Below are 23,253 nucleotides of genomic sequence, written 5' to 3' on the forward strand. Positions count from 1 at the left end.
TAAATTGAATTGCTTAAATTTTTATTTGTATGATAAAATAACCTTTTTAGGATTAAACTCGTTTTATCTGACATGGTTGGATAAAAATGGAATAAAGCTTAACAACCGAAATCAGAAGTTTTAGGAAAGAAATCACAAATTTTTTTTTAGATTTTTTTCCTCTGCAATGTTACAGGCTAAAAGTGCCAATCATTTACAGTTGAAACACTATATATTTCATATCTTATTTTATATCTTATATCCGTCGTTGAACAGCCGACCCAATTTTGGGTTTGCAACTACTAATGTTCAACTCCGTAGCTTTGTAATTTTGAACCAATCCAGAATAAAAGGAAACTCCTGGATGAGTATCCCCAGAGGTATTGATTTGGTATGGTAACATGGAGGACTTTGCGACTCGGCAGATTTAACGTGTATCAGCCAGGAAACACTATATACAACACTTCCGGAATTTTGATTCAAAAAATTGTTGTATATAGACCCAGTTTAGTCTTTCGAAAAAAGTCCCAGTTTTATTCGACCGCACATAAAAGGCTTAGCATATTTTAATGCTATGTAAAACCTGCTTTACCAATTAAAAAAAAGGTGAAAGGTATAAAAAATCTGTTAGATATTAAGATCTTGTGTAACATTTTATGACATTTCTTCATGTACTTGTAAGCCAAGCTTAATGGTCTAGTTATCAGTCTAACAGACGAAAGATTGTAAAATGTGTGGAAGAAATTGAAGATCATTTTTGTGAATATCTTTCTTAACCATTTTGAGTAAAAAACCAATTATTTATCATAGTAACAAACGACAGTTTTTTTACTTACTGGTAAAAAATAGACTTGGAAAAACCCTCTTGAATCCAATTAAAAAGTTAATATTATTTTAAAACACAAGTAGGCTAAATAATCTTAAAAAGTCATCAAGTTACTGGTAAGCACTTATAGTTTAAGAAACTAGATATCCTTTCATCTTGACTATATTAATTTCATCAATTTCTTTGGTTAGTGCAAAAATATAAAGATATCATTTATTCAGTAAAAAAATTAATTGAATAAATTTTTCTTAAAGTTGCTAAATCAATTTTGAATCCTGAAATATTTATCTCTTCTTACAAGTATTATATTAAAAAATTTATTTTATAATTACGTTTTCTTGATATTGATCATGATTTTAAGTACGAAATTAAATTTGCTTTATTTTTTCAGTATATTTCTAATTCTTTTCTTCCCGGCACTCTGGGATGAGAGGAAATCTAAACTAATGACGGAGATTTGTTTTAAAATGTTTTATCATGTACCACGCTCAAAATTATTGACATACGAGAAAATTAACAGTCAGCTCGAAAAATAATTTGTATTTTAAACATCTTACTTAAAAAACAAAATTAGATATGAATTAAAAATATTGAAATGAAATGAAAAAATTTGAAGACTCAAAAAAAATATTTATGCTTGATGTTCAAAGTAAGGAATTACTTTAGAAAATGATTAAAAAATATTAAACTAGTAAAATATTATATATATATAATTCTCTTACGTGGCTCCTAAAGTTCGGCTGCATTTCTTTTCCGCCTGTGGCGCAACGTTTGCTTTGTTTTGTTTACGTTACTATTTCTCTTACACGGCGAATCGACCAATGATTGTCGCTAAAAATGTCACATGCCAAATCTAGCTGAGGTGGCTCAACATATAGCGCTTTTGAAAACGGAAACTGAAATAACCAGAGAGCATCAGCTGCGGCAATCTCATACTATTAAGCTAGGCAGAAGTGAGTAGTCTTTGTCGATAGATCTCTATTTTAGTATTTTGTCGAAAGCGTTATTTTTCACGAATTTATATATTACGAATTTATTTGACGATTTTTGATTTATATCACGAATTATACTATGGCACACTTCTAATAGGTTTAACGAATTAAATGTCACTTACTTGAATTCAAATTTATTTTAATGACTTAGTATTTACTAAAAATATGTAATTTTTTTTAAAAAAAAGTTTTTATATGGATTTGAATGATTGTTTTGAATTCTTAGAATTTTATGCATTTGCAATGTACCTAAGTTAGCAGCGAGTGAAGCGAGCTTGGTTTGCGAAGCAATACATATAAGATTGCGTAGCAATTTTCGGGGTTGGCGAACGTTAGCGAGCAGGGGGCGCAGCCCACTAGTTAGTTTATAATTTTTAATAGTTCCTAAAAAATTCTTATACAGCATTAATAAAATTTTATACGTGGAATAAGTATTTTATATTTAACATTATTTATAAAAATAATAGCGATTTCGTAAAATTCTGACTATTACACCATAAAACATTTTATTTTGAATCACTTTCTGTCTTTTATTTTTCAAAACACAATTTTTAAAAAATACCATTTTTTTAATCAAATATTCTGACCTCAATTATCTTGAAATTTGAGAAAGATTAACTTAATGTAATAATTATTTTGGAATTAACTCTTAAAAACGAAAACGAAATTTTAAAAATGAGTTTATTGACGACTTCATTTTCATTATTTATTATGTTAAATGAAGAAAGAAATTAAACTACCATTTCCCTTCTTTAAAATATTTTATTAAAACAAGGGAAAAAATTGAATCGTTTGGCAAATGATAAAAAAGCAAGGAAAAAAATTAAGAGATGGAGAGAAAGAAAAGTAGAGAAAGAAGAATAGAGAAAGAGAGAGAGTGAAAAAAAGAGAGGGGAAAGAGAGAGAGAGAGGGCGAGAGAAATAAAGTAAGAAAGAAAGACAGATTAACAGACAAAAGATTAAAACTATTTATCCCAAAAATTTTACGGAAATTTAAAATATGATTTAAAATCAATTTCATAATGCCTTTAAATCGTCTGAGCCTTAAAAAAGTTTAATTATTGTTATTTTTTCATGACTTATCAAGCTCATGACTTTAAATATTTAATCGTAATTAATCGTAAGTTGAAATATATCGCAATTTACCACAGGTGCTTAATAAAAATATTATCTCCGTCTTCTTTAGCCCTCGAGATCTTTTGAAATCATTTAACGAATTCATAGAAAGGCAATAAAAGTAACTGAATGATTTTATTGGTTTACATACATTCAATTACAAATTCTAATAGAAAATGAATAAAAAAAATTATTGTCCAATTAGAAGTTCAGCTTACTGACACAGAGAGGTGCAGTTACGTAAGGCTAAATATTTATCATGTTATTAGACGCTTAAATGTCTGCTTTATTATTAGAGTAGAAATGTTTCTTTTATCTGTAGAAAAAAATAACAATTGGAAGAAACATTTACAGTGCGCAGAAGAAGAAAAGAAATGAATTTTATAATTATGTGCAAAATTTGTTCAATTTGCTTAAAAATGTCTCGTGAGATATGGCGAAACACGAATTGACATTAAAGGGTGCAAACTTTGGAGTGCTCGTCTGACCGAACTATTGAGAACATATTTCCCAGATTAATCCTAACCCCTTTATTTTAGGGGTCAATAAAAATATGCTTATTCAGCGAAAGTGCGTTTTTGTGTCTAATTTCGTAACTTAAAATATCGTCTGCACTTAGAAATTAGAAAATTTGAAATCATCCACTCGAGCTATTAAGTTTGAGTTTCGAACGCGAAGATCCGATCGTTAGATCAAAAGTTAATCAGGGTGGTCCGTTTGTTTTGCGCACTACACTTATTAGTAAAGACTTTGGTTTCTTCTCTTTTTATATATTCTTTGATATTCTCCAAAACTTTATAGATTAAAGCTAAAATTTAAAATGCCTTTTTCACACTTACAGTTCAAAATATTTTAAAATTGTGACGCTATCCTTTTATGGCAGCGACATGAACACAATTTTGTTCAATTAATTATTCTATAGAATATGTTTTGCATATAATAAGACAAAGTTTTCCGTTACTTTAATATTAAAATATAGAAACAGTTAATATAATAATTTTTGATAGTTGATATTCAAACTCAAACTGGTTACTCAGCATGCTTACATTCTTCTCATTGTTTTTAATTTTGTTTTTGCCTCAAATGTAATGTTTACTCTCAAATGTAATTAAAATTTTAATAAATTATTTTCAAAAATAACCATGTATGTGTAAATGATTGTATAGTTAAATTTAATCTATTAAAATCCGAAATTCTGTAGTACTAAAATTTAACCAATGAAAAACTAGCATTCTCTAACTAAAAGAATAATTGAGAAATTTTAGTTATAGAAAATATCTAAAACGATACTTAAAGTGTTAACAAATTTAACTCTGAAATATGGCTCGAATTCATTAACATTTTATTCCTATACTTAAAATTTTAATTACAGTTTTTATAGCCATAAAGCAAACATTGCGGCGAATAATAAAAGTATGATAGAACATTTTTCACGATCAATATGCTCATTTAAGCTTTAAACGGTGCACAGTAATTACTTTGATATAAAAATGTAGATATTGAGTTTTCAAAGAAAATTCCTTTCTTTACCGCTAGAATGAAAAAAAAAAAAGTTTTTTTTTTCTTTTGGCTTCGGCAGATTTTTTTGAAACATAAAAACATTCATCAATGAATGGGTCCCTAGTTTATCTTAAGATTAAAGAAGTGAAAAAATGTAATTAAGCTTCGGAATAAAAAAAATAAAAAATTAATGTCATGATAGTGGTTATTCTGGAGGTTTCCTTTTTTGAACCAAAACCATCTTTTCTTAGCATATCACTTTTATAACTTTTTGCATACATGTAAACGTATTTAATCTTCCAAAATTAGTTATTAGTTTTAATAACTGAATGAATTAATAAAGAAAAACAATAAAAATGAAAAAAAAATGAAAAATATGATAACCGAAGCTGGCGTCGTGATTTATGACTGCCCCGGAAGTCATAAAGGCAAAACCTTTTCTACCGACGCGACAAATGTCAAAGTTGTTCTCTTTGTACCCTAAAGGTTTTGACAAAGTCCAGGTAGAGAAAATACAATCCAAATTACAAAAAAAACAACTATAAAAGTATAAAACCTAAATAATACATAAGAATACAATGCTCAAAAGCTTACTTGAAAATAAATCCCAAAACCAAAGTACATAACTGACTACCAAGCATCAACTAAATCGAAATTTTTCAATTGTCGTGTCGATAGAAAGGGTTTGCATTTATGACTTCCGGGGCAGGTACCCCCTGACCACGTCAGCTTCGGTTTTCATATTTTTCATTTTTCATTGCTTTTCTTTATTTATTCACTTGGTTTCAATTTCCTTTTGGAATTTCTGCTGCATTGCGCGTTTTTCCACTGGAAGTGTAGTTTCTAATTGCTTTAATTATTTTGATTTCTTTTCTTATTGTTTTAATAACTGAGTTAGTTTCTTCAAATCATTATCAGATATTTCCTGGGTATTAATTTATTTTCAGGTACGATTTTAATGGGATTTAGGACTCAAATTCTTCTTCCACAAACTTTACTTATTAGGACGGATTGTTACAGCAAAGCAATCCGTTAAAAATATCAAAAATAGCAAAATTTACGCAACCATTAAGGAATGTAGTTCGTAATTTGAATTATCATCACCCACTGAGTGACTGAAAAAGACTGGGCGGTAATTTATTTAGAAATTTTTTTTTCTTCATATGATTAAATTTGTAAGAAGCAACATTTGGAGTGTTATAAATTATGATAATTTTTAGGAATTTAAAAATCTGATATATGTGACGTAAGACTGGTGTGTCTGTTCAATTTAAATTTTAATTAGCATCTATCTTATGCCATATTATTTAGTTTGATTGGATAATTTTCTACAAGCTACTGCTTTGAGCAGAAGGAATATAGATAAAAAATAATGTTTTTAATTCGCAAATAGATACTCAACAAATACAAATTTTATAAATTATTTTATATTTGCGTAGCATTACATTTTTATATATAATTATTAAAGCATTAATTTTACTACACTCATTTAGAAATTGAAATATTTATAACTATTGGCTCTTAGTATGATTCGAAACATTGAGCACGAATTTATTAACACCTCAGTTATATGTCATACTATGTATTATATGTTCTTAACTGAAAACTTCATACGTGCTTCTTATATAAAATAGTAGCTTCTTCTACATAGAATAGAATATAGAATAGTATATCCAAGAATAGTTGAATCAGTAACAAAAGCTTTACTGTGAAATTTGTTTAAGGAATCATAAATCTGAATTATAATGATTCTAATCACAAAAGCATAATAATAGTTTTTATTTAAATATGCGATATTCAGGATGTGGTCTGTTTTATTTTTTTATGTGTTTTTATTTTTTATGTAGTTAAAAGTTTTTTTTTTAGCAGATAACTCTTTGTTTCCTTTGCAGCTCTTTTATCAACCTGTTTTAGTTATTTTAGAAGCCACTAGATACATGCAATTTGCTAATAATTAAGTTTAATGTCACTTCTCATTTTGTTATCATATTGAAATTATTTGAAATTATTTACTTAGAAAATCTTGAATTAATTGTTTTGGTTAATTTTTCAAAGATTATTTAAAAAAAATTATATTTTATTTGTGCAAAAATTCGGCAAAGCATTTTAATAAATGTGCAAAATTTTATAACGCATAAAAACCATAAGACATGGTTGCGAAATCGATTATTTTTCTTATCAAAAATGTTTAAAAAAAAACACACATATGAGATTGTAAAAAGTCATAGTTTATAAAAAGGAGACTCTAAACTTTCTGAATCCGCCATTGATTAATTTGAAAAGTAGAAAAAAAAGTTTACAGTTCTCTAGTGGTCTTCTTATTTGACTGGTTACAAAATAGAAATAATTTTTTTTTAAAATTTTTATTTTTCATTTTTATTTTTTAATGGCGGGCACTTGGGATATATTATCCCATTGGCGTCATATGCCAGGACTGCTACTCTCTTCTCGTTACCCAGTGGGCACCTGTGGCGAAGCCACGGCGGTGGAGCAGCGTCACCCACGTCACACCACCCGCCGGTTTGCGGTTGTGTGACGTGGGTGACGGGGTTTATAGGGCGGGTCACATTCACACAATCACACACACAAAAGGAGAAAGGACATAGAACACACAGAGAGAAAGAAATATCCATGCCCTGAGCGGGATTCGAACCCGCAACCATCGGCTCCGCAGTCAGGCATGCTAACCACTCGGCCACCTGGTCGGCAAATAGAAATCATAACTTTACGAGTTTTTCATAATGCTAGCAAACAAAGAACGTACTCTGTTTTTTTTTTTTTTTTTTTTTTTTTTTTTTTTTAAATTTATCCCGAAATAGCATGTTTTCAGTCTGTAAATTCTTATGTATGATTTTTGATAAATGTCATTGATAGTTTAGTCAGAAATGTCGGGTCTTTATTATATTTAAATCTTCATAATAAAGCAAGTATGCAAAATCTCGGATTTATTCAAGTCAGCTTTTTTTTCCAAATTTTTAACAGTACGTAGGGGATGTATGAAAAAGCAAATTTCTTACCAAACTGCGTATTGTGGTCCTCGATCTAAAACGACTCTGATGACGTATAAGAGGCAGGCTACTAGTTTCACAACCAGATTGAAGATACGAATTCTGAGACCTAAATAAAAACAAAGTAATCATGAGTAATATAAAATTTTGTCACTGATACTAACTTTGACAAGCTGAAGAATGATTTTAAGACAAAAAATTCAAGGTACTCCCTAGAAACATTTTTATATATGGATTTTTATAAAGCAAGCATACAATAAATCAAGCAAGGCTTATAGATATTTCTTAAAAATAACCAAGTTTTAAAATCACACATTTCTGTCTTAAATTAATATTAAAATCCGAGAAAAACAATTTCAAAATATAATTAATTATTAACGATGTCAATTACATCGAAGTTGGAATTCAAATAATTAAAAAACATTTTATTTGTCGGAAGAAACTAAACTTACAATTTAGTTTTCAGACAAATATATAAATTTGATGATATAAAATTCACCATGACTTCGATTATGATAGGTCAGATTTTCATAGTTTTAATTAATTCTTAAATATTAATATTCAAATCTTTATAATAAATTTTCAGTGACTTAAAAATAGACATTTTGAGCAAATATTACCAATTTAATGAAATAATAATTGACAAAATAAAATAATATTTAGTTAAGGAATGAATGTAAAAAGTTATTGCAAACTGAAAGAGCATTATTGACATGTTGGAAATCAGAGCTAAAATTATGCATTTAATATTTCTAAAATCTTAAATTTTATCTAATGTATTTTTAGATTTTTAATAAATTTAAAATAAAATGTATAAAAATTTACATTAAATTATATTAAATTATATAAACGGATTGCAATCGCTATTAAATCAACAAGGCATGGTTTATTTAAGTTAGCGGAAAGTGAGATGATACCAACACATGCAACTTCACATAGTTAACTTGAATGATAACTTCTAGTTAAGTTGAAATGATAACTTCTCTATAATTTCTTAGTTCTTTTTATGCAGAAGTATTATTTAAATTGGTTAAGGTAACCATTATTATTGAAAATTGAGGGAAAAATTATTAATTAATCAGTTTTATTAAATATCAACTAAATATAATTGTATTCACGTAATAAGTACGTCTCATTACCTTACTGATATTTTTGCATAAAAGTCAGTTTTAATAACTTAAAACATATTGCATTTGTAATGCACATAAAGGTTTATTATAGGTCACTTAAAGGTTTGAAAAACTTTAAGACCTCAAAATATAAATTTACATTATCGAAATAATTGAAAATAATGCTAATAAAATGCTTTAAATTAATGTTTAAAAACTAAAAGTTTAAGGAATTTAAAATCAGGCATGACTCAATATAAATTATAAGTTCAAATTACATTTTACTCTATTGTCCATCTACCATATCTAGCAACTCATTGCTTCATATTAATTTTATTAATTACGGTTAAATGATTTAAAAGCATTTACTAAGAAATTTATTTAATATTAATTTCAATCTTCAAGATCATTTGAAGGTCATTATTACAGACATTGGGTGTCACTGAAAAAAATTCATTAGATTAACATGTCACACAATTGTCCAATTACTTAAAATCAAATGCGTTTGGTCTAGCTTAAATAGAATTAATTCGTTTTATATAATTAAATCCAAAAGTTTTTTTTTAATGGAAGTGAATAAAAAAAAGGCAAACTGTTATTAGTATACCATAACTATCAAAGATAAATTAAATTACTATGTTATGAGGAGACGAAAAAATTTTTTCTCTCCATTTTCTTTACATCTTCAAACTTTCTTTTTTTTTTAACATAGCAAAATAATTATTCCAGATTTTTTTAAGCTGCAATATTTATCATAAATTTTACGTTAAACTTTGAATTGTTACAACATATTAATTCATTAATTTTCTTCACCTCTTAATAACTTCTAGAACTGAATTATTTGAGTCCGAGTTATCTCGGACTTAATTACTTTTTTAATTAAAATTTTTGGTTTCTTTCCTTTGAGATTGGAATAAGCTTGTTTAAAATAGAATTGTGAGCAGCAAAAAAGCAATATAACTTACAAATTTAGTTTAATAAAAATTTTCTAAATATTTTTAAATTATTTTTCATTGAAAATGATAAAAATAAATACAAGGCTAACCTAAAGAAGCATTAAAGAAATTTTAAAGAAGTATTTTTTCACAAATATACCTACGTAAAAAAGGATGATACTTAAATAAATACATGCACTTATCATTTACATATTACAAATATACTGCGTATATACTACAAATGTTCAATGTATATGCTTTTGATCACCCGCCTGATAGTATAACTGTAAGCCAATACCGCCCGTTTGTTCAAAATAATTGGTTTCTATCACATGTAAACGCAGTATACTTGTAAATCAACAGTCATTCATTGCCAAATTAGCCATTCGTGTTACAACACTTGTTTACAATGTTATAATTTATAGATAGATAGGAAATAAATAACGAAACACAAAATAAGTTTAATAGGCATTAATAATTACAGTTAGTAATGAACATTCGAGCTTTGTAATATTTAGGTGAAAAATAATTAAGTCTGTAAGCAGTCATCTTTAAGTCATAAGCATGTAAAACTTGAGGAATCAAGATAATAGATGAGTCACTTCTAGGTATTTTTGATCGTCAGGCTGCATATACAATCATGAATAAATGGTGGTGGTTTGAGATTCATCCTTATAGTGATTTAGGGGGAAGTACATAGAGATAAACATCCTTATAAGTAAGATTATGGAGATATTTTGCACAGTCTTAAGTTAAGGTTGTTTTTCGAAGGCTCCATCGTAATGTGAAATGATGCTTTTTTGAGAAAAATATGCTATTTTCGTGACTGCTGTGAGTTAGTAACAGTTACTCATGACTGTTAAGACAAGTTTAGCCTAAAGCTAGAGCTGTCTATGCTTATTCTGAAAATGGTGCAAAGCGTCAAATTGGAGAAAAGTCACAGTTTTGTGGAAATGAAGAGAGTTTGAAGTCTAGTTTTTCAATATTTAAAAACACACCAATGCTGCATTATCTAGGATCATAAAAATTTTCAAAAACTGAGAATAAGTCAGTGATTTTGATAAGTTTCATCTAGATGGAAAAATGTCGACAAATTAGTGATTTTTAAAAAAAAAAATGTTTAGTAATTTTTTTAATATTTAAGTTATTTGTTCGTTCTAAAGCCCAGATAATTCTTCACGGCAAGATGAAGTATATAATTAAAAATCAGGGTCCACCTTCAAGTGTAAGACACTTAAACTGTGGCTTTTTTTAAATTTCCTTGTGACAGAGCTTCGGAAAAAAATTGTTATCCGTAACGCTAAACCTTATTTTCCATACCTTAGCGGTACTGAGATTTATTGAGAAACTTCCACGCATGCGTTGTAAAGCTCAAGTAGAGTTAGATATTGGAGAGACTGTATAGCTTTGCATAATTTCTTAATGCTGGTTCATACGCAAAAATCACTACTTTGATTTCGATCGTAGAGGAAATCATTCAATCTTCACTCCTCACTTATAAACCTCCTAACCATGCGAAGATTTTTGCAACTTTGAAACCATCGTAACAATCAAGCACAATCCAATGAGACATCCAGCTTTTATCATGAAGAATTGAACTCTACCCCAAGCTATGGAAGACAAAATCTCTACCCACCATACCGGAGTGCGACGAGTCACTTTTGTTGTTCATTTGTTGTGAAATATAATAAAAAGAAAACAATGATTGAATTTAATTGTTGATGGAATCGATTAAGCCAATTTTTTTAGAATAAAGACGAGTCTAAATAAGAAAAATACGGGTATCAGTTATTCTGAAAATTCTTCTTGATATTACACTCCCTTCTTGTTAAACAGGTACAATATTTTACTTCACTAGTCAAACAAAAAACGTAGTCATATTTTCATATCGTTGGAGTTAAAATCGCACAGTCCGAATACGAAAGTTTGTTTCATGGTTTTAATTTTCTATCTTATTTAAATTACTTACTTTTTTCATCTAATGGCTTTTATTTATTCATCTAATGGCTTTTTAAAAGCCATTAGATGAATAAATAACTTTTTAATGTCATTCACTTCATCTTTGCTACCCGTATCCAAAATTGAAACGTTTTTGCATGTTCTGAAATTAACTAAAAACATTAGATTACAAATCATTCCAAAATCAATAAGACTTGATCGGAGAAAAAGAAATTCTAATAGACGTCTAACTTTCATAATGGTGATTTGAATCCTGTAGAAGAAATGAAATGCCCTATGAAAGCAAATATCTTTTCCATAATACCAACAATGTGGCTGCTTAAAGTCCTTTTTAAGAAAAACTATATAGATAAATAAAAGGCTTAAAAAATATACTCCAAATAGCAATATCTTGTTCTAATAAAAAACAATGGATACTTTCTTCAATTTCTGAAACGTTAAACTTCAACTGCGTTGGGATCAACTGGAGAACTGAAAGTAAAACTTTCAACTTCAACTTAAATTTAAAGTTTGATTAAGATATGATTTTGACGCAACAGATAACTAAAGCTAAAGCAGAAAACGATAAAATCCAATATTTATTTCATAATATTCATTTTTAAGATATAAGTACTTGACATTTGAAATTATTTTTAAGGTAGTAATAATGTTTATAAAAGGAAAATTATAGTTATAAGTCTTAAAGATATACTTTTTCATTAAAACTTTATGTAATATTAGCAACAGTTTAAAAAAAACTAATTTTTGCAGAAACTTTTAAAGTATAATTTACAATTCTCATATGATTAATAATAGAAAAATTCACTATTGAATAGAGGAAAAATAGTTGATGCATTTTATAAAACCATATCTTTGTAGAAATAATGAGGAGTTTAAACAGTTAAGATACAAATCTGCAACTCAATTTTAATCACAATAGATGACTTCGCAGAAGGAGTACACTTCCTGGCTACATTAAGTGCTTATGTGTCAAAACTCAATAAATTTTATAAAGTACTTCAATAAAGTTTCATCACTCTAACAGCTTTTAGGAGTATGCGATTCCCTTGTAATCCCTAATCAAACGTTCGCAATATAAAGTCACCTTTTCATCCAGCAGTTTACGATAGGATTTTGACTCGTGGATTATCATCAAAGATAAATGAGTTGCAAAAGGTTTCTAGGTCAGGAGAGTTTGTCTCTGTAATGATTTAGAACGAAGCAAGATAAATCTGAAAGACATCATTTCATTTCCGTATCTTATATGTAAGGTCGCATATCTAGTTAATTTCATTATGAGAGAATAGCTTTTATAAATTGCTGAAATTTTAGTTAAATGCAAGGTTTTTTTCAATGCTACGTTAGAGTTTGGTTCGAAAATATATGTAGGATATCTTGATAATAAATCATGGTAAAGATATCTTTATAGACTTCGTAGAAGACTTTTTCCACGGAGAGCAATTTAAGATTAATTTTTCGCAGCTATAAAATCTGTATTTGTAGTTAATATTCATTGATGGCTATTTTTTTCTCCAATTAATTGTTTTTTAATTATTTAAATTAAAAAGTAAAAGGTTGAAACTTAAATATTTTTTCAGTACAGCACTTCCTTAAGTGTTTGAATATGTGTTACTTTTTTAATGATTTACAATTAGTTATGAGTTTTTGTGAGAAAATGCAAGTTTTTCTTTATACAAGTATATTCAATCTAGTAATTTAGGTACTGTAAAAACCTTATATAAACGGTAAGAACTTAACTTTATTCCATAACTATGCAAGTATAACCTTTTTTAAATACTATACTTATATATACTATAAGAGCTTAACTATATTCCATAATCGCGTTCTTTATCAAACCATGCATTCATTTCGTTCTATATACCATAACTGCTAAGTTCATTTTTTATTGAATTCTCTTCCCCATGCATACTTTATTTATGTTTTAAATTTCAACACTTCGTCATACATTTTGTGAGAGCATACACGTAGTATTATAGTTATTCTCAAGTTCTACAGCCCAACAATTTAAAACTACTGTTTTATTAATTTCTTCCATTCTTCAATCGAAATATTTTTTTTAAAATTTTTGCATATAAATGAGAAAAAGTGAAAGCTACCTAAAACATCACATGGTGTCATTTTAATAAAAACATCAGCTTTAGAATATATGAAAACATTAGAATACTGCTTTCAAAATATTTTAATATTTTATTGCGCTAAAACTGCATTCCTTATGAACTTAACAAGAATAAATTATTGAACTTTCTATGCATAAAATTGCATTCGACTATATCATGTTTTCAAGCATGAATATCTGAGCATTTTCAAAACCTCATTTATTAGCATGTTTTTCACCTAAGTTCTTACTTTCTTACTTAGACTACAGTTATGATTATTTGACTATTATGGAAATGTTTGTAGTGTTTTATTATTTCAGTTTGTTCAAATATATATACATAGATATAGCATAGTGCTTCTATTATAGCTTTCCATCTCTCTCTATTTGTGGCAAGCTATTTTGCTTCTCTCCATGTCCTTCTTATTGTTTTCAAATCACTTACAATCGATCTGAACCAGTTTGTAATTTGCGTTTCAAATGGAACCATATTAAACCTTTACTTTACCTTTACATAATTGCCTTCACTTTAATTTAATTAAACCTTCCCTTAACGACACGATACCACAATGCACTTTGATGAAAATATGGTTCAAACTCATGACTAAATGGAATAGCAGCATTGTTTACAATATATTGGTTACTTGGACCAATTTTTCTGAGAGTGCAAATGTTTTCGAAAAAAAAAATTTATAAATCCATTTAATAAAGCTTATGTAACTATTTACGCTAATTTGAAAATGAATTTCAGGCTAATGCAACTTTTGCTTACCCAATTTATATTTGGGTAAGATAACGTGTTCAGATTGTTATTAAAGAATTTATGAATAGAAGAAATAGTTTAATTTTAAATTTCGAAAAATAGTCTACAGACATTCAGAATATTTAGTATTAGAATAAAATTGTAACCACCAATTTTCTGAAATAAAATAATTCTTTTGACGATTAAACAATCTTTGAGCAATCTTTCGTTAGTTCTATTTCGTTACGAAATCACGTAATTTGTGACGAAACATGACAAACATGTTTCCTAAACTCGAAACCTCATCATGCATCATAGTGCATTGTGAGAGCTTTATTAAGTAGAATGACGTAACTAGAACAATCCAAAATAAAGTAACGGCCAGAGCTCTATGATGGTCAAGGTTTTGTCCTTGTACCAAGAACCGGGGTCAGAATCCCACGTCGGGAATTGGAGTAATTTATTCTGTCTGTTCTCTTCTGTCCTTGCTGTGTTCCGTCTCCTATATAATACCCACGCTAAACTGATTATCAGAAAAATCAAATTCATTACAAGGCTGTTTCTCTTTGGATAAAAATAAATGAAATATTTTTTTTAATTTTGCCGAAATTTGTTTGATTTAAAAAGTGACGATATTTTTTTCTCCTCTTAGACAAAAGTTTTGCTCGAAACATATACCAGGAAGCAGTTTCGTCAAATACGAAGAAAGTTTAGTGATATTTGAATACCTCTTTCTTACAATGCGAAAAAAAAACTTGTAAGTCACTATAATAACGCTGAACACAGTGCAAAATTAGACTTACTTTAGCTTCGTTCTTATAATCAAGAATCTTCCTCTGTCAAAACACATATGATCTGCACACAGATCATTCAGAGTCTCGACATTGTAGAAGGTTTCTGATTTTATAACTGGAACTGTACCATGTTTCGTTTCGTGACGTTATCTGTGTTTATTTCACGATGTTTAGTTTTTTTCATACATAATACAAAGTATACCCTTTCTTCATAATAACCCGTTAAATCATAGTTATACATTCATATCATGGCTAAACAATTGATTAATATCCTTATATTTATTAATTAATCATGTGCTTTAAATTCTTATTTGTAGCAGTGAAAATGATTAAAGAGCAGTATAAGTTTGTACAGCGATAAAAAGACCTCATTTAGAAATTTTTTATATTTGTATATCGTTTAGAGCAGTATCTTCTTATACTTTAAATTGGGTTTGACGTTTATCCGCTGACAATTAATAACAAGAAGAATTAATCAAATTCTACTCCGTCATTGAACTGGGACTAAAACTTTTGATACTGCTTTGATGTTACAAAACTGTTCAAAATGATTATCTTGATAAATTATTAACAAATGAAGATAGTTTAGAAATAAAGTCTAACGGTGGTTTTTAATTTCCTATCTTTTCATCCATCATTTTTGAAGTTAGGGACTAATTAGTTTGCTAAAGTTTAGTATCTAGTACATCCCATTTCCCGGGTTGCCAAATTATTCTTAGATTATTAAATTAAAACGGTTGTTAGTAACAATTGAATTAAATTCTGTTATTATTTTTTAATACAAATTTTAAATCTTTCGTATACGAAGTGTTGAATTATGGATCCTGTTTGAATAGGCAATTGTAATTTTTTAATTTTATTTAAAGGGATGATTTCAAAATAATTTTAATTGTATTATTGTGTGCGTCATTATGTGATTGATAAATAAAATTGTCATTTTTAAATTTTGCAACTAACTAAATTTTATTATGTTAAGGAAAAACAATTGTTTTATGTGAAGCTGTTTACCATTTATTTCCATGTTTTAATCCCATTGCCTAATAATATTATTGAGAATTGTTATTAATGCTATGTGTTTTAATAACATAGAGAGAAAATAATGTTTTCCTGAATAAAGATAATTCTGCTTTATATTTATAAATTGCTCGGTGGTATTAATGTTAACAAAAGTTTGAATAAAAATATTCAAAAATCGATAGCATGTTTAGAAATTTTTTGAATGTTATTGTGAGTAGAAAGGAATTAAATCTTTCATCAAATAAGCTAACGCAGACTTTTCTCCAGTTTTGCTTTTTCAAAGTATTTGTTCTTGAAAGATAAATACTTTATTGGTACTTCCAATTTTTGTCGTCTTATATAGTTTTCCGGGAGTTTTCCGGTTCTCAATTTTATATCTTCTATGTCCTTTCAACGGTCTGTAGTTTTATAGATCTATCAATTTCAAATGTCCTATGACGTTTATGTATTTGGGTAAGAAAGACATAATGATGGATTTTATTATCATCTCACTTTCTCTCTCTGTTTTGTTTAATAATCGATTTTTTTAATAATTTTATTTAATAATTTTTCGAGTTTTTGGAGATAACTTAATAATTTTTACCAACTTTAGTTACCAGTCATTCATTTATTTCAACTACTCTCAGTTAAATTTTATTTGGAAGATAATTTTCCCTGTTTTTACGGGTATTTGATAATTTGAACTAGTGATTTTCAAAGCATCGCAAAATTAATTATAAGTGGTTTTGAAAAAAAAATTTTAATTATAATTTTATGAAAGTAATGTTTCCTTGGGAAAATTTACCATACAAACGCCTTTGGTCATCTTTGGCAACCATATAAACTTATATGGTAAGATACCTTAAGCCTAGGGTAGCTATAGAAATTCGTATGGCATTTATATGGCGAGACACCGTAGGCCTATGGTCACCATGGAAATTTGTATAGCATTCCTATGAAAAGATACCATAAGCCTATGGTAACCATAGAATTTGTATGGCATTAAATGGGGGATAGCATAGCCTTATGATACGATTAAAGGGAAGTACCATAGGCAAATGGCAAACTAATGGAAACACACTATACGCATGTGTCATTTATATGGGAGAGTGAGCATGGTTGGTGAAGCAAACAGGCGTGTTTTACTAAAACTCCAACGATCTATATCAATTTTGCGTTAAGTAAAGCACTCAAAAGCTCATCAAAAACAGTAGTATTTTTCAATAAAGTTCGCCCACCTTATAGAAATGTACCGTTATTTAGAATTATTTTCGCTTATTTCAATGAAAACGCAACTTTTCCACTTCAAAAATTTCCATTGCTGACTAGTCGACGGCAAGGCATGCGCGTGACGCCAATGCTTCAACAGAGCATTATTGGGTCAATGAGACTAAAAAGTTTTTTTTAATTTATTTATTTATTTTTTCACTATTTTTTTATTATTTATTATTTTTTTATTATTTAATTTTTATACTCAGTCATTTTTAATATTTCTCTTTCGAATATCTGACTAAATAGATTTTTAAACTTCTTGAAATTAATCAATATCCTGCTAGTTTCGACAACGTTTTCCTAAATTTTCGAACTTCGTCTATTTTATAAGCAACCTGATAATCCAAAACAAAGTTAGCACTCACAGCTACAATAATGCTATGTGAATTTCGCTAACATCAAATATTAGATTTCGCACTTTTCAACGATATTGTGTTCAATCTTTGATGTTGTGATTAATTTCGGATTAATGAACAGTAGAGAACCAACAAATCTATAAGTTCATTGCGTTTTTGTTATTAACATTACCTTTATTGTTTTCTAAATAAGTTTTGCCGTCAAAATTTAAATTATCCGGGTATTCTCCGGTAAGAGTTCTTTGCTTTCTTACATAATTATTATTGTCTTTTCTCATACATTTAATAACTCTCATCTTAATTTCTCTTATTATAATTATTCTTGTAGCATAATCATTGTGAAAAGCCCCAAAAGCTTTTTGTTATTCAATTACTCTAGTTCATTGTCTTTTTATAGCTGTATGTTAAACATCCAAAGGAATGTGAAGAATTGTTGCTGTCGCCTATGGCAAAGCTTAATCAAAGGCTATAGCAAATCATAATTTTATAGCAAAAACTTGGTATATAAAAAATACCGTAGGATATCCTAATGTGGGTTTTCCTATGGTAAAATTTTACCAGATACTTTTCCCATTTATGTACAGCAAAAACTTACCATACGCTAATGGCAAAACTTCGCCATACGTTCATGGCATAAGTGTATTGCAAATCTTTAGATGGGCATAACCCCAAAGGAATATCCTATGATAATTTTTTTATGGCAAATCTATGGCAAATTTTTCTAAGCATTAGTATTTATTTATAAACTGAAATTTTAGAATTGTTGCAAGTTACAAACCAAGTTACGAGACATGTTTTAAATGTTAATCTAGAAATCGAAATTGTTTCGCTTTATTTCAGGATCAGATATTCACATGCATGTAAAATTCTAGGCAAACTTAACCCAAATAGAATAATAGATATCAAATTTTTAAAATTTTTTTTCTCCATGAAGCTTAAAATATGTAATTAAAATGAAATGAAATAAGAAAAAAATAAATAAATGAAATAAGTTTTTGAATTTTATTGCAAACTATACATGGATAAAAATTTCTGTCCAAAAGGAAAACATCCAGTTGCCCAGAAAGAAAAACGTTAAAAATGAGATTACTGTTTTGAGCTCATTAAAGAAACTATAGTTGAACTTTCTGTAAAAAAGAAAATGTAGACAGTCATTAAGTTGTCCGACTAGAAAAATAGTAACGTGATAGCAGTTTTGAGTATTTTTTTTTAATTCAAAGAAAAAAGAAAAGCACATTTCATCAATTCGATAAGACTAACTTGCTTGATACTTAAAACTGACTTGCTTGTTATGTTTTTATGATCTAAAAGAAAATCGTCTGCTTTTTTATTATTGAAAGAATTTTTTAAGGATAAAATGCAATAAATATTTTTATTCGCATTTGATATTTGGAGCATGTTAAAATGAGCTTTCAAACTGTGAAACTTACAATCTGTCTGTTGTAGATTAGTTTATTGCACGTAATGTTTTTTAATATGTCTTTTTGTAATTCAGATACAAATGTAACAAAACGATTTCAAAGTGCCAAAATTTTAAAAATAGTTTTCAATTAAAGCTAACATTTGAGGAATCGTTTTCATTAAGCAATAGCTTTCATCTAAGTCTGTTTTTGGCGAATATAAAGGTAAACTCATGAGACGGCTTACTATAAATAATGATAAAAAAGATGCTAATTTTTAGTCAAATTTAAGACAAGAAAATATTAAATACATGTCTTCGACATGGTTTGCACTTTAATATTTATTTAGAATACATATGACATGTGTTTTGCTATATACATGGTGAGCCGGAACAAGGGAGCAAAACCTTAGAAAGCGATAACACGCATCTGCACTAGCAATATTTGTCATAAAACGTATGTTCGGAACATAATCAAGGTAGATTTCCATTGTTACCTTTAAAGAATTTACCCACCATTACATTTAAAGAATTTACCGCAAGCCATGCTTCAGAAACTTTTTATTCAAAGGAATATGATTGATGTATACAAAGAAATTGCTAAAAAAATAATGTAATTGATCTACAAAGAATTGCTCTAAAAGATTCTCAAGGAAATTACTCATTGATCTCACAAATTTACGACACTTTCAACGCTACAGCAGTAAAGCCTGCATATCAGCTGGCGGAAGATCTTTTCAGCAATGAGGAACCTGTATGCGTATGGTAATCGTGCAAATTTGATTATTTTGAGCAGTGTATAACTTAAAGATCTCGATAATCAACTCAGTATGCTCAAAATTGACCTGAATTTTTTGAAATCATAACTTAAAATTCACTTAAAACGAAAATAGTTTCACGTGACTCAAAGAGAGGCGGGGATTGCTTATGACACCAAAATCCACATCATGAATTAGCCGAACCAAAACTTGGTCGTAAGTGATGTTGTTTACAATGGAGTTTTATTTCAATCTTACATTTGACGAAATTGAGTTAACCTTTTGATATAATGCTGGCGGAGAAGGATATTTGGCTTGAGAATTGATATATTTTTATTAAAAAATATTAGTTTTGTCATTTTAAAGTGTCATAAGGAAACTGGTCTATATATAGAAATAAGAACTGTTTCGAAATTTTCCACCTATTGGTTTGATCCCAGATAGGAAATGGTTGTTGTTCTTGTTGTTGTTCATTTATGTCGTACTAGAGCTGCACAATGGGCTATTGGCGGCGGTCTGGGAAACATCCCTGAGGATGATCCGAAGACAGGCCATCACAATTTTTAATCCTCTGCAGAGGGGATGGCAGCAACGGATAGGAGATGGATAGGAAATGGATATTAGAACTTTAAGTTTTTACTAGAGATGCAAATAATTCTCATCACCTTATTTATTTAGTTTTAGTTATTATTTCAATTCTTGAAACCATCTCCTCTAAAAAAACTACAAAAAATAAATAATTATTAATTTGTAATAATTTTCCTTATGCGTCATATTGAATCTATTCAAAGTAAGTAACTGGACACAAAAGTTGTATCTTAAAATTTTAAGGTATTGTTAGCTAAAAAAGTTTGCAAGATGCATTTCGCAAAATAAAATTCATACAAATTTTACAAAGAAAAATAATAATGATTAAAGAAACACAATAGCAATTTTTTGTGTGTGTGTTAGTGCGTGTGTTTATGAAAGAGAAAGTGTGACGTAAGTAAAGTGCTACTTTTTCTTGAAGAATTCAAATGAAGTATGATTTTTACACTTATTATTTTTTAAAATTTGAACAATGTTAAAATTGCGAATTTTGTTTTGAAATTTACTGGTTTATTGACAATAAATAAATTATGGAAATTGTTTTTTAATATTTCAAAAATTACAAATAAATTTGCAACGTGTTTTTTGAAATATTTTGAGGAATGTCTTTCGTCCGGTTGGATTTCTCTCCTTCTGAGAATATTTCTGTAGGTGCCTTTGGCAAAATGAAATAGATTGACAAATGAAAAAAAAATTGAAACTACTTTCCTAATCTATACTTTTTTTCAATAATTTTTGTAGTAAATTAATTTTTTCTATTAATCTTGTTTTTTCGTACTAATAACATACATTAAAGTACGAATTGTTTAAAAAATTCCAAGTTGGTTTGATCGTTCCGAGAGGAAAGGGAAATGTATAGGATTTTAAATTAAAAGTTTTCAGGGAAATAATTTTTAATAATTTTCTCCAAAAATATCTCTCTTATTTTTTTATTATTCACTCCTAAAATATTTTTAACTATTATTAGAAGAGATGCGAAAATTTTTAAGTTCCCTTCATTTTTTATATTATTCTTTTTAACTTTTCCTCTACTCAATTACACAAAAATAAAGGGAATTATTTTTAACTCCAAAAAAAGTAAAAAAGCGTAAGTATATATGTTTTAGATGAAGAAGTTAAAGCAGAACGAAACGAAATAGATCATTTAATTAGAAAAATGTATTCATAAAAGGGAATATCTTGTACACGATTACTCTTTCAGAATAAAATCCTTTTATTTCAAAGAATAAAAAAAGAAAAAGGAAGAAACCTAAAGGGCATTTCATAAACATAATTCAGCATAATGAATAATTCCTTCAGAGAAGCTAAATCAAAAGCAAAATAATCTTATAAAATTAAAATAATACGAAGCAAAAAAATAATTAAATTTCAGACAGTTCACGATATTTTTTTTCGTCATCATGTTTGATGGTTTTTCACCAATCCTTTCATTTTTCACTTTTTGTTACACTAAAATTATTTTATTTGGTGCGTTAAATATCAAGCTACTGCAAAGTGGTATAAAACAATACTTGTTGTAAGTGCTTTGAGTTATTTTTGAGAACTTTTATTAATGTTCTATTAGGTACTGCACGTGCTTTCCCTGTATTGGAAGGTTATGAGAGTCGTAGTGGTCCTGTATTCTGAAGTCATCAGCTGAGATGAGAAAATTAAATGGCTAATCGAGCGATTTTAAATATTAATTACAAAATAACTAGGTAATCCACAGAACTTAAATTGGTGTCGATCGTTATAAAATCGTAGGAAGTTTTGTTTTAAAAAATAAAAGAAAGAATACCACGCAGGTTCCTTTTTAAATGTAACAGTTTTGTTAAATTCTTACTGAACAGGACGTTTAACTTCTTACTGAATGTGTTCCGGTTATACATTCTATGACGAATATTGCTCGTGTAAATGCGTTGTTCGTGTAAATATTACACGAATATTGCTCGTGTAAATGTTTTGTCATCTGGTTCAGACTCACCCTATATATCTTCCGAAATATTGGAACAGTAATATGTTTTTAAAAAACAAATCATAGCGAAACATAACAATGAGAATATGCCTAATTACATAATTTATTTTTATTAGAACTATGATAATAATTATAAAATTGTATTTATTTATTTAAACTTATATTTTATGCTTCGAAGGTAACTATTATTTTTTTCTATTTATAATGATATTTTATCAAAAATGTTGATATTAAGAAATTCGTTTTACAATTGAGTTTGAGTTAATACTTTAGAACGATCAAAAATTATTATTATTTAATTACAAAGCAATTCATACTACATCTACAAAACATCTGGTAATGAAATTAATAAAAAATAATGAATTGTGTTAAAACAACAGAGAGATATATAAAAGATTTTTTACTTTAAAAAAAATGACACGTTCTATTTTCAATGTGCACTTATAAGCTGAACTGCTTTCTTTTACTTTTTTTATTAGAATTTATAAAATTACATTTATTCGCTTGATTATTTAATTTATTTATTATAATCTATAGGTCGGTAGGGGGCTGGACCCATGTCCAAGAATTCGTGGGCTCGATCCCCGCCGGCCAAACACTCCTCGTGTAGTAAATGGTGACTGGTGTGCGTTAAATCTGTCGAGTCGCAAAGTCCTCCATGTTCCCATTACAAATCAATATCTCTGGGGGTACTGATCCAGGAGTTTCCTTGTCTTCAAGATTGCTTCAAAATTACAAGGCTACGGAGTTGAACATCAGCAGTCGTAAGCCCACAAAATTGGGTCGGTAGTTCAACGACCGATATATATATATATATATATATATATACAGAGATGCCAACTTGCTCCGGACAGCAAATATATATTTAAAAGTGG

At 28.3% G+C, this 23,253-nt stretch overlaps 1 protein-coding gene across 4 annotated transcripts in view; it reads right to left on the minus strand.

Moving 5' to 3' along the window:
- LOC107438721 (potassium channel subfamily T member 2) overlaps window positions 1–23,253 on the minus strand; it is a 497,563-nt gene that overhangs the window by 174,618 nt on the left and 299,692 nt on the right. For all 4 annotated transcript variants that reach the window (XM_071179918.1, XM_071179919.1, XM_043041898.2 and 1 more), the window contains one exon: window positions 7,431–7,530. In XM_071179918.1, coding sequence (XP_071036019.1) covers window positions 7,431–7,530 — 100 coding nt within the window. The remainder of the gene's footprint in view (window positions 1–7,430; window positions 7,531–23,253) is intronic.

The sequence above is a fragment of the Parasteatoda tepidariorum genome, chromosome 1 (genome assembly GCF_043381705.1).
Source record: "Parasteatoda tepidariorum isolate YZ-2023 chromosome 1, CAS_Ptep_4.0, whole genome shotgun sequence".
NCBI lineage: Eukaryota > Metazoa > Arthropoda > Arachnida > Araneae > Theridiidae > Parasteatoda > Parasteatoda tepidariorum.